Below are 17224 nucleotides of genomic sequence, written 5' to 3'. Positions count from 1 at the left end.
GGTGGGGGCTCTAAGAGGTGGCTGGGACTCTGCCCTCTGGTGTGAGTTGTGAGCCAGTGGAGGCTGTTGTTTACAGAGACCCGCTTGTCTAAGTCACACTCACTCCCCATTCTCACCTCGGGCTTGTCCTTGTGCTGGACCGTGAGCCAGGCAGTGCTGGCCCAGTTTCTCAGCCGCTGTAAGTGCCCCTCACCCCTCCTTCCTACTGTTGGAGGCTGTGCTTGGGTGGCCCCGCCCCCTGACCCTTCCCTTTCCTGAGTCTGCATTCTTAATTTTGAGACAGGGTCTCAGGTACTCGGGTTTCTACATGGCTAAGGGTGATCTCCAACCTCTGATAGCCCCGCCTCTGTCTCCCTGTGTTGGGAATACGTGTGCCACCAGGCAGGGCTCATGCAGTGCCGGGGATCAACACCATGCCTGGTACATGCTAGGCAGATACTCTGCCAACTGAGCTACGTGCCAGCCTGAGGACTCTGCTTGGTGCCAAGTGTAAAAAGACCTCTTCAGCCCTGCACTAGGTGCCGGGATTAAAAGTGTGCACCATCACTGCCTGGCTTTATTCTTATTATTAATTTTATGTGTAGGGCTGGAGAGATGGCTCAGTGGTTAAGAGCATTGCCTGCTCTTCCAAAGGTCCTGAGTTCAATTCCCGGCAATCACATGGTGGCTCACAACCATCTGGAATGAGGTCTGGTGCCCTCTTCTGGCCTGCAGACATACAGACAGAATATTGTATACATAATAAATAATAAATATTTAAAAAAAAATTATGTGTATGGGTGTTTTACCTGCGTGTATATCTATGCATGACCCGTATACCTGGTGCCGAAAGAAGGCAGAAGAGGGCACTGGTTTCCCTGGCACTAGAGTTAATAGATGGTGTGGGCCACCATGTGGGTTCTAGGAATTGAAACCAGTTCTTCTGGAAGATCGGTCAGCATTCCTAACCACTAGGCCATCTCTCCAGGGTGTCCCTTCTTTAAATATCAGATTCCATCTGGAATTTATGGGGGCAAGATTTCTCCGAGTGGTTAACCGAGGGTCCGTGTACCACTGAACGCACAGTTCAGACCAAGTGGTTAACCGAGGGTCCAACACCACTGAACGCACGGTTCAGTCCTCAGCTAATTAATGATCTGCTTGTTTTCTGTGTCGGCCGGGCTGACTCGGCGCTCCCTGGCAGCGCCCTCGGCTTGCCGGTCTGTTCCTGGGTCCGACAGCACCTTGCAGCAGGGCACCCATCGCTTTGTGGCATATGGTTTGCCAGGAACTCTCTACATCCTGAGAAGTCTTTGGTTCTGGTCAAACCGGAGAGCTGTACTCTTCCCTTCCAGAACAAATCTTGGAGGCTCCCCGATTTATTACTCAGATAAACACAAGAATCACTTTGAGGATTTAAAAATGGCAGGTTCTGCTCAGACCTTTGGATCGGAACACATGCGCCTGACAAATTAGGCTCACAGGCTGGAGAGGGTAGGAGGAATCCCGAAGTGAATCCTCTCTCTCCTGTCCTCATTACAGCCTGCCTTCCCGCCTGGGCCATCCCTGCGCTGTGGACTCTCAGGTGGGGGGTCGTCTCTACCCTTGGTCACAAGCCCCAGGATGTGGCTCAGTCACTGTGACTCTGGTGTGGCTGCCGGTGGCTTCTCCCATTTTCCCTTCTGTGCAGAGCAGGGAGAAGGCACAGCCTGGGGACAATGCTGCCCATGGCCAGTGACCAGCCGGCTTTGACATGCACGCCCCTGAGTAACTGCAGTACTGTTGGCGGCGGCAGCTTACAAACGCGCTGGTGCTGTCCGGGTTGACTCTCCCAGGCCAGGGGTGGGCGACAAGGGGGCTTCTGCTCCCACTGGCTTCGGGGGTGCTCTTACCTCACTCACTGCTTTTCTGAGAATTCGGGTGTCCTCAGCCTGGGACAAGTACTGAGCCTCAAATAGGGAGATGTTTTCTTCCAGCTGGTGTGCCCTCTCGGTGAGCTGGTCCACGAACAGATCCTGGCAAAGAGAGAGGGGCTGTGTGGAACCGTCCACAGCTGAGGGCGGCCCTCCACGGGCGTGGTCAGCCCGAGCGTCCCGTGGAATGGTGGAGGTTTCGCACAGCTGACAGGGTTACCTGCTTTTTCTTCTCTATCTCTGCACGCATCTTCTCTGTCTCGGTCTTCTTCACCACCTGCTTCATCACACGGATGTCATCGCGGACATCCTGGTCTATGTTCTGCATGTAGAAGAGGTGCAGAGCCAGGCTCTCCATCTCGGTCTGCAGGGCTGCCACTGTGGGGAAGGAGGCTGTCCAGCACTGCCCATGCCGCTGGCTTAGGGCCTGGGGACCTTGGGACAGCGCTCAACCCTGCACCTTCCTCTGTGGAGGGATTGGAGATTCCTGTGACCCTGGCTGCCCGGAACTCACAGGGATCCACCTGCCTCCACTTCACAAGTGCTGGGATTAAAGAACTGTGACACCAAGCCTGGACGGAGACAGATTCTTTGTGACTTTTGAGACAGAGTGTCTATATTCCAGGCTGGCCTCAAACTACTGGTCCTCTTGCCTCTGCCACTTCCCCAAGGCTAGGATTACGGGTACATACTACCACATCTACACTGGGGACTGCCTCTGTGTGTGTGTGTGTGTGTGTGTGTGAGAGAGAGAGAGAGAGAGAGAGAACCCACATGTCCACTTGTGTAGAAACTAGAGATGGGGCCATTTGTCTTCCTCTACCACTCTTTACCTTACTGGTTTTTCTTCTTATTTTATGCATATGGGTGCTATGCTTGCATGTATCTCTGTCTCTCTGTCTCTCTGTATGTGTATACCACCTACATGCCTGCTGCCCTCCTAGGCCAGAAGAGGGCACTACATTTCCTAGAACTGGATTCACAGATGGCTGCGAGCGGCCACGTGGGCACTGGGAATTGGACCTGGGTCCCTGCAAGAGCAGCCAGTGCTCTTAACAGCCGAGCCGTCTCTCAGTCCTTACCTCACTGTTTAACAAGATTCCTCACAGAATCTGGAGCTGACTGATTTGGCAGCATGAGGATCTTCCTGTAGTGGCTCCCACTGTGCCCAGGCTCTGTCTCGGACCCTCAGGCTTGAACAGAGGGCACCTCACCCAGGAGCTGTCTTCCCAGCCTCTGTATGACCTATATACCACAAAGACTTACACTCTGCTGCAAAAGAACTCCTAATACAATCGGAGGGCACAAAGGAGCAAGAATACACGAAGCAGCCAGGCATTGTGGTGCGGTCTACGATCCCAACACTCAGGAAGCAGAGGAAGGATGGTCACAAGTTCTAGGCCAGCCAGAGTAACACAGTGAGACCCTGTCTCAGGAAAGTCTGTGTATTTATACACACATTCCGTACCCCAGATCACCACACGCCCACCTCCTAGCACATTCAGAGAATCGTGTCGGCCAAGGCCTTGTGCCCATCTTGCAGGGTTCCTGCTAGTGTGAAGTGAGGCCCCCCAAGCACAGCAGGAGGGTGAGCTCCACTGAGCCCCCACAGACAGACCCATGGTGGTGCGGCTGCCAGGGGAAGGCAGCTACAAAGCCACAGTTCCTGTGGGTCCCCTCTGCGAAACTCACAGGGGACTGTGTGACGGTTGTTTGCTCTGGCTGGGGGTTAGTGTGCTGGAAAGCACTTTCTTAGTGTGCTTATGGCCCTGGATCCCACTCCCCCACCCTATGCCACACCCGCCTCCACTGCAAAAACAAACAAGTAAATACCAGTGGTTAAAAAATATATATAAATATGGGGCTGGAGAGATGGCTCAGAGGTTAAGAGCACTGGCTATTCTTCCAGAGGTCCTGAGTTCAATTCCCAGCCACCACATGGTGGCTCACAACCATCTGTAATGAGATCTGGTGCCCTCTTCTGGCTTTCAGGCATACATGCAGACAGAACACTGTATTATATGTAACAAAGCTTCATATATATATATATATATATATATATATATATAACCACTATATATATATATATAAAGCTATATATATATATATAAAATCACTTTCAAATACATAAAATTATCAACAGTTAAGAGCACTGACTGCTCTTGCAGAGGACCTGGGTTCAGTTTCCAGCACCCACATGGCAGCTCACAACCACTTATAACCCCAGTTCCAGGGGACCCAATACCCTTTTCTCACTTCTATGGGCACCAGGTATGAGCACGGTGCACATGCACACATACATACATGCATGCAGGCAAAGCACTCATACACAAGGCAGGGCGCAGTGCACTTAGGAGGCAGAGGCAGGCAGAGTTCCACTAGTTTGAGGCCGTCCAGGTCTATGTAGTGAGTTCCAGGTCAGCCAGGGCTGCACGGTAGGACTCTGTCTCAAAACCAAACCAAACCACCCATACTCATAAAATAGAAACAAGTCTTTTGAAAATAAGATGATTTTCAAAAATGGATGGAGAGACAGACAGATTTGTGTGCTAACACAGAACACTGCCGGTTCAAATGAAGACGGGTCTGCTCAATAGAAAGCCTTGAACTAGAACACAGAGCATCCCGGGGAGGAGGATGGAAGCAGGGAGCCAGGCGGGGATGGTACATTCCAGGACGATTCAGTTCCATGCTTTCTCTAGCTGCTGCTGTTGTTGTTGTTGTGGGTTTTAGTCATTCCCCTGCAGAGAGCCTGGCATGGTTTTCCTCCTTAACCTGGGGCTTCACGGTTGTTGAGCTCTGACCCGTGGAGTCACTGCTGTCAGCACGGTGTGGAAGTGTTTCACCTGCGACATCTTTTTCTTCCGTTCTCCCTACCTTCTGTCCACTTGAAGGAGCTCATGTTCACGGGCTTCCCACTCCCCCGCCCGTCTTTTTTTTTTTTTTTTCTCCTCTGATTGCTTTGGGGGCAGTTGCTGTGCAGTGACCTTGCCTGGCTGTTTCAAGCCCCACTTAGGTGCTCATTCCTTTTTTTTTTTTTTTTTTTTTGGTTTTTCGAGACAAGGTTTCTCTGTGGTTTTGGAGCCTGTCCTGGAACTAGCTCTTGTAGACCAGGCTGGTCTCGAACTCACAGAGATCTGCCTGCCTCTGCCTCCCAAGTGCTGGGATTAAAGGCGTGCACCACCACAGCCCCGCTAGGCGCTCATTCCTTGAAGTGATAGTGGTAGGTGGAGGCAGGCCACACTTGACCTGGGGGCAGGTGCTGCCTGACCGCACCCTGGAACATGACTTCATCTGAGCACAAGGTCTTTACAGAGGCTGTCAAGATTAAATGTGGCCACTATGGTGGCCTACGCTTCTCTGAAGAGGAGATCAGGACATAGGAACGACCACATGGGAACATGGAGAGAAAACTCCGTCTACCACTGAAGAGAGGGGGGCCTGGGAGCCCCGACTGTCCTGCAAGGAGGTGAAGACATAGCCTTATCGGGGACTCAGTGTGGCGACTGAAGCAGGCTACCCCCCCTCACACCTGAGCAAGCAAGGGTGTATGTTACACGCTTCCCCAAGCACGCCAAGGTCCACTTGTCTTTGCCAGGTGAGGGACCAGAGTCAATATCTCAACTATTCTTCGAACTTTTTGTTCCTTTGAGAATTAGCGGACATAAATTGGTTTCATAGCTTAATTTCCAGGGACCCAGTTTCCTTCTCCTCAGAGCTTGCTTGTCTCCTGGGGAGCTTGTCTTTTGTTGGCTGGCTCACAGAAGCGATGAGAACACCCTGGGTCATAAAAACACAGAGGGCAGAATTCTTGCCTAGCTCCCCCGGCTTCGCCCCTCGATGTAATCGTTTATTATATCAACGGGGAGATGAGATGGTGGCCCAGCCCTTCAGGGAGCTTTTCAAGGCAGAGAAGCCATCTACACTGTGAGCCATGGCAGATGGGCGCCTGGCAGCATGATGCTCCTGGCTCTGTGGCTGTGGGGCCTCACAGCAGGAGTGTGGCAGGGCTGGGCCGGCAATGTGTGCCTTCAGCATGCGCCAGGGTCTACAGTGATGGCAAGCGAGGCCTTGGTTTCAATGCCACACTCTGCCTTTGTTGTTTTCTCTTGATTTGGAGGTAAGTAGGGTCAGTAGGGAGGGGTTCTTGATAAACACTGTGGGTTGAAGGTGTCCCCTAAAATACCATTGCTGGAAACCTGATTCCAAGTGCGGCAGTGCAGGGAGCCGGGGACAGATGGGACACCCAGGCTGTGAGGGATTAGCGACTTGAGCGTGCGTGCCTCCCTCCTGTCCTCTCAGTCTCTGATCTTCAGCCATTAGATGGCGTTCCACGAGACATACGTTAGCCCCTCCACACCGGACATCTTGTTTTCCAGGATCGTGAGACAGAGACTTGGGAGAATGTTTTCCCGGTATGCATGAAGGCCCCGGGTGTGATCCCCAGCACTGCACACACTCTGTATGTAGTGGCACATGCATGTGAGACCAGCACAGGGGAGGTGAACACAGGAGGGTCAGAAGTTCAAGGTCACCCTATATAACAAATCCAAGGCCAGTCTGGGCTACCTGACACACTGCCTCCAAAAATTAAAAAGCAAAACAAACAAAAATACTGTTCATTACCAGAGTCCCAGTGGGATTATGTAATAGAAGCATCCAGACAGAAGCCTGGAATCCCCACCCGCATTCCCAGCGTTCAAAATACACATTGCTGGAACAGACACCAAGCGCAACACCTGCTTTTTTTCCGTTTGCTTTCAGAACATTTTTTTCTATCGTTTCAGTAACAGAATGGATAAAGAAAGTCGGAAACACCAAAACACATAGAGAACAAATCTGGGCACCGGGGAGAGGGTCACTGCTCAATGTCCCCTACGTCCTCTGTTGTCTGCTCGGTGAGGGTGGTGTGTGCCTTCAGTGCACTGCTTATGATATGCACAGCTGACCCTCCACCCCTGCACATCTCACGTGATCCCAAGCGACCTGGCTTTCCACTCGGCTGTCTCTCAGACCCTTTGGCTACTGCTGTCTGTCTGGGCTTCGGGCATCGCCCTGATCCCTCTTGTGCCCCCATCTCTGAGCTCCACACACCTGTTCTGCATCCTCTGGATTCATCTTTTGGGACTCTGCGGCCCCTCCACACATGACCCCTGTTAGTCTCAGCCTTTTGTGCCACAGTTGGGCCCTCCTTTCCTAAAAAGGTGGGGACCCCTCCTAGACATGGAATTGCCTTGCTGGTATCCTTAACAATGTGTGAACACACTTAGGGGACAGCCATGGGAAGGATGGCCCTGAGTCTCAGGTTCACGGGATGCCTTACGCCTCCTTCGTTCCTCGTTGGCAGTCATGCAGGTCTTGTTATAGAGGGCCCTGGTGGTCTGCAGCTCCTCCTCCTTCTGCCGCCTCTCACACGCCGCCAGAGAGTGGCGGTCATGACTTTTCTCCAGCTGCATCTGCAGGCGGGCCAAGTGCTGCTGGACCCCATAGAGGTTCACGCCCAGCTCTTGCCTCTGGACTCGGGCTTGCTTGGTGGCCACATCCTGTACCGGAGAAAGAAACAGGGTTGAAGCAGGCCCATGGGTGCCCACTGGGCTGGGAGGAAGACAGGGACCCATACGCACCAGCTCTTGGATGTCCAGCTTCAGTTTGTCTATCTGCCGGTTGAGGTAGCTCTTCAGAGCCTCCTGGAATCTGATCATCAGGGGCTATGACAACAGAAAACCACAGCGGACAGTCACTCTCAATGTCCCAAGCAGTGCTCAGCCTAGGGGGGTCCAGTGGCTGGCTGGTACTGGCTCTGTCTCTCTCCATGGGGTTGGGAGTGGATGGGTAAGGGGTGTATGGGCAGAAAGAGATGATTTCCCAGCCCCGACTCTTACTGTGGAAGCCACAAGTTCCGGGACTCTCATGGCCCATGCCAGACACTGCAGTGATTTGGTTGAAGGACTGGTGAAGTGAGGGGTTCGTCCAGACTGACCAGGGGACAGTACTCATGAGAAGCGGCAACCATCACACAGGTGTCAAGTGGGACTCAGAGGATTTGCTCAGTGCACCCTGGGCTCCTTCTGAGCTCCCTGGAGCACTGCAGCTCTCCCAGTGTAGCCAATCAAATCTGCCTTTCTACCGTGCTGCGGCTCTGGCTCTGTCAAGGACCCTCAGTGTGACTGCCACAGTTAAGGCTACAGTCCGGGGTGAGGGGAGGAAGTGATGCGACCCCTGCCTCCCTCCAGCATCCTGCATAGTCTGGGTGCATTTTTGGTCATCAGGACAAAGAAATGGGTGGTGGCCAGAGATTTGGCTCAGTGTCCTACAATGTCCAGATCCCTCACAGGGGACAACCAGTCCTTAAAAACAAACACACACGAAACAAACCAAACACCCAGCAGAGTCGAGGGCGGTGTCCTGGCTAGTTTTCTGTCAGTTTGATAAAAGCTAGTCAACTGAGAAGAGGGAACCTTCATTGAGAAAGTGCCACCGTTAGACTGGCCTGTGGCAAGCCTGGGGGACTTTTTCTTGATCGGTGATTGATGTGGGAGGGCCTAGCCCACAGTGGATGGTGCCACCTCTGGGCAGGTGGTTCTGGGGGTAATTAAGAGAGAAAACTGAGCAAGTCATGGTGAACAAACCTGTAAGGAGCGCCCTTCCAAGGCCTCTGCTGAGTCCTTGCCTCCTGATTCCTGCCTGGAGTTCCTGCCCTGACTTCCCTTCATTCTGAACTATAACTCGCAACAGAAATAAACCCGTTCCTCCCCAGGTGCTTTTGGTCATGGTGTTTATCACAGGAAGACAAAGTAGGAGGCCTAACTAATGCACAAAGATCCTGAGAGGGCAGAGAGCACTGGACGCTTGGGTGGGTGCAGAGAAGGCCCAGGTGATTTTCCCCCACACAGGGCCAAAGCAAAACCCAAGGACATGTCCTTACATGGTCTGGGTCCAGAACCACCAGTTGGGCACTCTCGTCTGCCTCCTCACTCCCTTCGGACGCTGCTCTTTCCACCAGGGCCTCTTCCTCAGGGCTGAGGGGCTGGACATGGTCTAGAAACTGTATTCGGGTTTCTTCCCGGGGGCGAGGCTGTGCTGTAGGAACAACAGTCCAGGAGAGACAGCAAAAGTCAGGAAGGCTTGATCTTTGCATTCTGAGGGGAGTGGGCATCAAGGTCCCACCCTCGCAGGACCTACTGAAAATCAGAAACTCGAGCCTTCCAGTGGCAAAGTCCTCAGGCTTAGCCATGGTGCCAACCATCACTGACTCAAGATGGTCCATAGAACGAGCCACATTCTAGTAGTGGGCGAGACAGCAACTTACAAGGGATGCACGCATGGAAAGGAAGGTGGCTCCTTACTGTGGGGCACTTGAGCTTAAAAATAATAAGAATGGGGGAGATGGCGCAGAGGTTAACAAGGCTTCTGCTCACATTATTCCTAATAGTCAGAACCTGGAAGCAACCTAGATGCCCTGCAACCTAAGGATGGATAAAGAAAATGTGGCACATTTACACAATGAAGTACTACACAGTGGTTAAAAAAAAAAAAGACATCTTGAAATTTGCAGGCAAATGGATGGATCTAGGAAAAAACATATTGAGTGAGGTAATGCAGACCCAGAAAGGCAAATATAATATGTACTCACTCATAAGTGGCTTCTAGACATAAAACAAAGAAAAACCAACCCACAATCCACAACCCCAGAGAACCTAGACAACAAAGAGGATCCTAAGAGAGACATACAGGGATCTACAAAGGAAGGAGAAAAAAGACCTTCTGAGTAAATTGAGAGTGTGGTGATCATGGGAGAGGGTAGAAAGAGAGGGGGAGGAAGGGAGGGTAGTGGAGAGAAATGTATAGCTCAATAAAAACAATAAAAAAAATGCTTGCTGGGCTGGAGAGATGGCTCAGTGGTTAAGAGCGTTGCCTGCTCTTCCAAAGGTCCTGAGTTCAATTCCCGACAACCATATAACCATCTGTAATGAGGTCTAGTGCCCTCTTCTAGCCTGCAGACATACACGCGGACAGAATACTGTATACATAATAAGCAAATAAATAAATATTTTAAAAAAAAAGAATGCTTGCTGCTCTTCCCGAGGTCACGAGTTTGGTTCCCAGCACCCACGTCTGGCAGTTTACACCTGTCTCGAATTCCAGCTCCAAGGGATCTAATGCTTTCTGGCCTCCATGAGTACTGCACTCATGAGACCTATGCCCACAGACGCACATAAGCTTAATAAAAAGTCAAAAAAATTTGAAAAAGAAATGAAATTATAAACTAGGTCACAGAGACCCATGTTCTGTCTTCTGTTGTGTGTGATTATTTATTCTGACACAGGGTCTCACTATGTAGCCCTAGCTGGCCTAGAACTCATCATGTAGACCACGCTAGCTTTGAACTCACAGATCTGCCTGCCTCTAGCTCCCAAGCACTGTGGAGATTAAACTATATTACTTAAATCACCGCTTGGCCCATTAGCTCTAGCTGCTTATTAGCTAACTCTTACATCTTAATTTAACCCATCTCCATTAATCTGTACATCACCACAAGATCGTGGCCTCACAGCAAAGTTTCAGCACATCTGTCTCTGGCAGTGGCTCCATGGTTTCTCTTTGACTCTGTCTCCCAGCATTCAGTTAAGTTCTCTCTGCCTAACTCTGCTCTGCCCTATCAGGCCAAGCCAGTGTTTTTTATTAATCAAAGGTATTCACAGCATATGGAGGGGAATCTGACATCACTTGTATCCTGCTTGTCTAGTCTGGACACAGTACATTTTGTCAGTGGTCAAGGCAGGAGCAGTTCTTTGCCCAAAGGCCAGTTTTGCCAAAAAGAAAACAAGCTCCAAGTGGAGTGTCTTTGGTGCTCAGCATTCTCTCGGGAATAGATTGGTGCTGCCAGAAGCAATTATGTCTCATGTCAAAAGAATCCTAAATTATTTAAATGCCATATTTTACAGCTCTTTGAAGTGTTTGAAGATTACCTATCTATGCAAAATGCAATCTCTATGCAGCTAAAGAACCTGATTAGTCTAACTATAAGTATGACAAGCATGGGTGACTATTGACCTGTAATTTTAAATACCTATATAGTTTAAAGACTAAGGCTTAATTTTAAAAAAATTAAACAATCTTTAAACAAATGTGCAGCAAAAGAGGACAATGACCTCAAAATGTAAACAATGTATAAGTATCTTGATCCAAGATAGAAATGTATAATGCACTATGATAAATACATCCTAAAATTGTATCAATATACAAAGTTTTTTTTTTTTTTTTTATTTTCTAGACAGGGTTTCTCCGTAGCTTTTGGTTCCTGTCTTGGAACTAGCTCTTCTAGACCAGGCTGGCCTCGAACTCTCAGCGATCTGCCTGCATCTGCCTCCTGAGTGCTGGAATTAAAGGTGTGGGCCACCACCGCCCGGCTATACAAAGTATCTTAAGCAGAGGTAGAAACATGCATGTATACAATATGACAAAATAACTTTGCATAGGTGTACAGATATTTAAGACAGAAATAGGAGCATATTCAATATAACAAATATAATTTGAATTTGTATCAATATATAAGAATCTATACCAATTTAAATTGTCTATAAATAAGCTCACAAGTACTCTCACTATTACTCACTATTATTTTTAGTGTAAGCTCACACTAATCTACCTATTATCCTGTCCCATCCATTCTTCCTCTCCCTTTTTTAAAAAGAGATCCCTGAGCCTACTTCATTTCCACCTCAACCCTATACCAATTATAACCAGCCCCTAATAATGTCCCTAGCCCTGTGGACAAATTTTGTTGGGAGAGGGGATGTCATCTTCTAGAATTACTTTCAGCTGTCATGGGGGCAATGTTCTTTCTATGGGATCCTGTAAAAACTAAAATGATGGTTAAGTTTGAAGATTACTGTCTGGTATAATTGTAGATAGTCTCTGAGTAGTTAGTAGGGTTTTTCTGAGGTTCTTAGTTGAAGTTCTGGCCAGAGAGTTGTAAGAAGGTGCAGCATCTCAGCTAACCACGTTGGAATCATCTTGAGCAGTTTGTAACCTAAAACCTGATCTTAGAGTGGTGCTGTCAGCATGATAACATCATATCAACCAGGTGGAGTCACTGTTGTGGGGTCCCATCTTCTTCCTGGAGACTTCAAAGATTACTACAGGAAAATTTATTGTTCATTGTGCAAAGCTTAAACACTATCCATACAGACATCTATTCAATGAAAGGTACCATAGAGACAATAATAGGTATAGGGAGAAGTCAAATTTTTTGAAAGCAGAATAGTCCCTAAATTTTTCTTCTTTCTGTCCCCTATTAGGTGGCTCCTGATATGAGACAGAAACTCTGAATTTTTCTTTTAATAACATGCTTGGATTTAGAGAAGAACAGAGCCACAGTCCAACTCCAAAGCCAGCTTTGATTTTTAATAAATGACGACTATTATTATATGTGTGTCAATAAGACCTTACCTTGCAGAGGATATTGGTATTATAAGTCAGAGTTAGACAAATGTATGCTCAGTCAGGTGCTGGGACCTCATTGGTTCTGAAATAAGCAACTGAATGGATTTCCGGGTCCTTATCTGCACACTGGGTTGGTGTGAGGACTGGCTGCCATAGCACAGTAAGCGCCCCATAAACTATCCACGACCGCTGAGCATATGTTTGTCATCAGCCTCCTGGCTGCAGGGAAACGAGGTGGCAGGCGTGAGCCCAGTGGCCTCACCCACACAGATGGGAAGGTGGACTGGCTGAGCTGTTGCTAGGACAATCCCAGCAGATGCATCGTACCTGACTCTTGCCCAGGAACTTCCTCTGTGTCCGGCTGGAAATCGATATCCGAGGAAGTCAGGCTTCCCATGATGCTCAGTCTGAAGCGATGGCGTGCCCCCATAGGAAAGGCTCTTTGAGGGGCCGCTGCGGGGCTAGGCTACAGACAGAAGAACGGGAACGAATCAATGAGGGCTGCCGTGGTATGAAGAGGGTTTAATTGTGTCCCCTCCTGAGCAGAGTTCTTTGACCTGGAAAGATGCTCTACTCTGCTGGCCAGATGCCAGAGGTTGGGAAGTATGCCTTGAACACACTCCTCACAGGAGCGTGGCTCCACTCCTGAAAACACGCCTCACGGGAGCACGGCTCCGCCCCTGAACACCTCCTCATAGGAGCGTGGCTCCGCCCTCTGAGCTTCCAGCAGGGGCCTCACAGGGGATTGCTTTCTCTTCTCTTTTCCACTAGACACCTTCCCTTGATACAGATGTTTGACTTCTCCCCCACTTGAGACAAAGTCTCCCATTTAGCTCAGACAACCTCCCGAGTGCTGAATTCCTGGCCTGCCCTTTCATCCCCGGCTTTATTTTTAGCCTTTGAAGGGACTGCTGCAGTCACCGAGATGGGCTCTCCTTACTACTGCTGCTGCTGGGGTAAATGCTGGCTCGGAAACTAGTGAGACAGGGTGTCGCTACTCTGCTTACGGAGAACAAGGGTACCACTATCATCTCTGGCCACCAGCCCCATGTCCCCATGAAGTAGGGGAGGCGAAACAGATACCCAGAAGCTAAGGGTTCACGTACGTGTGCGTGTCACCCACAGGCAGGCTCAAGGCTCTCAGCCTCGATTCCAGCCCGCTGCCCTTCCCACTGTACCCTCTTCAGACGAAGTGAACACTGCAAACTGGTTCTGAGGCACCCGGATCCCAAGGGACACTGTGGAGGGCAGGAGGCCAAGGCCTCCAGGAAGGGTTCCCCATCAAATGGGGTGTCTATGCATACACTGACCTCCCACAATTCCTCCCACCCCCTGCATTTCTGCAGGCCGAGCATCGGACAGCAGAAGGGAAGCAGGGCTCTCTTAGGATGTGTCCCTGCCTTCTTGTTGATCTTTGACACCTTCATTCAGTGAATTTTCTGGAAGCTGGACCCCAGGGTAGAGACTGGATAAACAGAACAAGCGACTCCTAGGTCCCCCACGCAAAGGGGAAGGCATTGCTCAGCTGTTGCTATCCTCGCCAAATTCACAAAATGTGGGTTGGGTTTTTTGTTTTGTTGATTTGCAAGGCTGGCATTTGAAGCCAGGCTCTCCTAGTAGCCTGGCAGGCACTGTACCATGGAACCACAGCACGGCCTCTAAGAGTGGGTTTAATCATAAAGCGTAACGAGGGTTCGTCAAACATGGAACCCTGCTTGCTGTCCGCCAAACTAAGGAGCTCTCGTGGGGCTGGGGAGGAGGCAGGCCCATCGCTTCACAGTTTGACAGTGGTTTCAGAGCTAATGCTGCCATTAACCATGACAGTGGTGAGGTCCTGGGCAAGGAAGCCCCTTTACCTCTCAGCTTCTTTTTTATTTTTTTTAAAGATTTATTTATTTATTGTGTATACAGTGTTCTGTCTGCATGTATGACTGCAGGCCAGAAGAGGGCACCAGATCTCATTACAGATGCTTGTGAGCCACCATGCGGTTGCTGGGAATTGAACTCAGGACCTCTGGAAGAGCAGTCAATGCTCTCAACCTCTGAGCCATCTCTCCAGCCCTCCAGCTTCTGTTTTAGTAATTTAAAATGTGGGTGTTTCCCCTGCATGTATGCATGTCTATGCATACGTGTGTGTAGTGCCCATGGTGGCCAGAGGAGGGCACCAGATCCCTCTGGAACCCGAGCTATAGGTGGCTGTGAGCTACCATGTGGGTGCTGGGAAACTGAACCAGGGTCTTCTGTGAGAGCAGCTCTAACCACTGACCCATCTCTCCACTCCACCTTCCAGTTTCCTCATCTGCACAGCCAAAGACAACAAGGGCTCCCACCCCACAAGGCCGCGGTCTGGATCCGACAGCACAGACACGGGCATCCGTGGATAGCACTGAGCGCAGCCTGGGTGGATGGGACTCAGAGAAGGTGTCTCATCCTCTCCCCTGCCCTCTCTGCTTCCAGAGCAATTCACACCAGGGGGGACTGGCCAGGGGAGAGGCTGAAGTGGGCGGGGATGGCAGAGTTCAGAGGGGTGGAGTCTGTGGGAGGTTGGATCACATTAATGACCACAGTTAAGAGGACAGGGCCAGGCCTCGGGCATCCAGGTCAGGGGAGGCTCCCGTATTCAGCACTGAGGTCAGGGGTCGTTGACACTGATGAACGCTTGTACATGTGTGTGCGCGCCTGTAAACACAGCGTTACATGTACATCTCCACACGTGTCTGCATCCAGGGCGTAGATGGGGGGAGACCCGGGGACAGGGACACTCCAGGGCTCCCATACACAGATCTTGAGTTCTGATTTTCTGGGGCTCCTGCAGAAGCCTTCGATTCTAGGTCCTAAAACCTGGTGTTGAAGAACAGTGCAGGGCACGGGGTGTGGTGGGTGTGGTGGGCGCCCAGAGGTCGTGAGACCCAGAGTAAAAGTGCGCCCATCGGCCGAACTGTAGAAGCATGAAAACACGAACAACGCTAGTGGAATATTACCCGGTGCACGAAGTGGGGAGCTACAGTCTGTGCCGGCAGCAACGGGTCAGCGATGCACCAGAGGTTTGATTACAAGTGAGATACTGAACCTGTGTCCCTCACCACCACCCCCGTTTCCTGTAACAGTGCAGAGTCGCTTTCACGCGAGCGGACCAGGAGGCTGGGAGACGGCTGCGGAGCCAAGGGCTCGCTGCTAGCATGAGGACCTGAAGTCAGTCCCGGGCACCCAAGTCAGAGCCAGGTGCGCTGGAAGACGCTCTTAATTCCAGCGGTGGCTGGGCAGAAACAGGACGTGCTTGCTGGCCAGTTCCGGGTTCAGCAAGAGACCCTCTCTCAAAAAACAAGGTGGGTGAGGGCTGGAGGTGCTCAGGGGTTGGAGGTGCTTTTCCAGACAACCCCAGGTTCAATTCCCAGCAGCTCACAACTATCCCTGTTCCCGGGGGAATCAGGCGCCCTCTTCTGGCCTATACAGGAAGCAGACATGCATGTGGTGCACAGATGTACACACAGGCCAAACACCCATGCGGATAAAAATGAATAAATAGAATTTTTATTGATTTTAAAATCTTAATCGAATTTCATTTATGCAATTTAAATTTAAAAAATTTTTTAAATAAATTAAAAAAATAATGTGGATGAGTTTGAGGCCAGCCAGGACTACACAGTGAGACCCTGTCTTGCTGAATAAATAAATGCATAGATGGAGAATTATAATGGAAGAGCCTTTGGCTGCCGCATGCCTGTGTGCACATGGCACACACATAAACAGAAAAGCCACCAGTATTATCCACCAAATCAACAGACTAGAAAAACAAACAAACCTCATACAATCATCTCAGTAGACATAGGAAAAAAACTTGAGAAAATTCAAAGTGATTGTGTCATGGTAAATAAAACAAAAAGCTACAGCACCTAACAAGCCGGGGTGAAGGAGCCTCACTATGCTGATAGAAAGAATCTGCCAAGACCCCCACGGGGAACATCTCCCAGGGTGGCAGGGACAGCAGAGGGCACAGCTCTCACACTCCTGCAGCCTCACGCTAGAAGGGCTGGCCAACATGAGCAGAAAGGAAAGAGAAAGAAAAGGTATGGTGCAGGAGGGAGGTGGGGGAGTTAGACCATTCCTGTTCTCAGAGGATGGGTCATCTTCGTGACAAAGACTGGATTCTCCTAACAGGCTGTTCCAAAGAATAAGGGAGCTTAACACCATTTAGGTGTATAGGGTAAGATATTTAAAATCAACACACACACACAAAGTAAAATATAAACTTTTCAAGAAACACCAGCCCTCCGAGTCCCAGGACAGCCAGGGCAACCCAGAGAGACCCTGCTTCAGGAAAACAAAACTGAGCCGTTACTCAGGAATAAGTCACATCCGTGGTGCACACTGCTGGGCAGAAAATGGGACGCTGTAGATAAATAATCATCATCATGCTACGATTTTTCCTGCATTCTAAATATTCAATTTCATATTCTCAACAATGGAAATATCTATCTTCCCATGAAATGTTAACGAACGCAAAAGAGTAAAGAGTCCCTCTGCAGTGAGGGAGGCCTGCCCTTCTTCATCTCTCATCAATGCCAATCAAGCCATGCCTCTGCCTCTTCTGTGGTTCTTACTCATCGCTAGGCAGGAGCAGCGAGGACACAGTACCACCTGGGTGGCTCTGCCCAGGGACTCAAGAACAAGGATCCCTGGAGAGAGTACGGGAAAGCCTACTCTGCAAGTGACCTGTGGTCTTCTCAAGGTGGGGGAGAGACTAAAGGGAAGCCATGCCAGCCGAGGCACAGCGAGTCAGCATTGGGCATTTGGTAAGTTGTAAAATGAGACCTGAGAACTTCCAGGAAATGACGGAGGTAGAATTGCCAGATTTTCCCATTGTGGTTCTGGGGACCCCCATCCAG

At 50.1% G+C, this 17224-nt stretch overlaps 1 protein-coding gene across 2 annotated transcripts in view; it reads right to left on the bottom strand.

Moving 5' to 3' along the window:
- Positions 1–17224, bottom strand: part of Ccdc40 (coiled-coil domain containing 40) — a 46380-nt gene that overhangs the window by 23842 nt on the left and 5314 nt on the right. For both annotated transcript variants that reach the window (XM_057776613.1, XM_057776612.1), the window contains exons 4-9: positions 12666–12804; positions 8818–8972; positions 7517–7600; positions 7216–7435; positions 2113–2270; positions 1872–1994 (exon numbers count right to left, since the gene is read on the bottom strand). In XM_057776613.1, the coding sequence (XP_057632596.1) occupies positions 1872–1994; positions 2113–2270; positions 7216–7435; positions 7517–7600; positions 8818–8972; positions 12666–12804 (879 nt within the window). The remainder of the gene's footprint in view (positions 1–1871; positions 1995–2112; positions 2271–7215; positions 7436–7516; positions 7601–8817; positions 8973–12665; positions 12805–17224) is intronic.

Source organism: Chionomys nivalis, chromosome 7 (genome assembly GCF_950005125.1).
Source record: "Chionomys nivalis chromosome 7, mChiNiv1.1, whole genome shotgun sequence".
Lineage (NCBI taxonomy): Eukaryota > Metazoa > Chordata > Mammalia > Rodentia > Cricetidae > Chionomys > Chionomys nivalis.
This window is presented reverse-complemented; position numbering and strand designations above follow the sequence as displayed.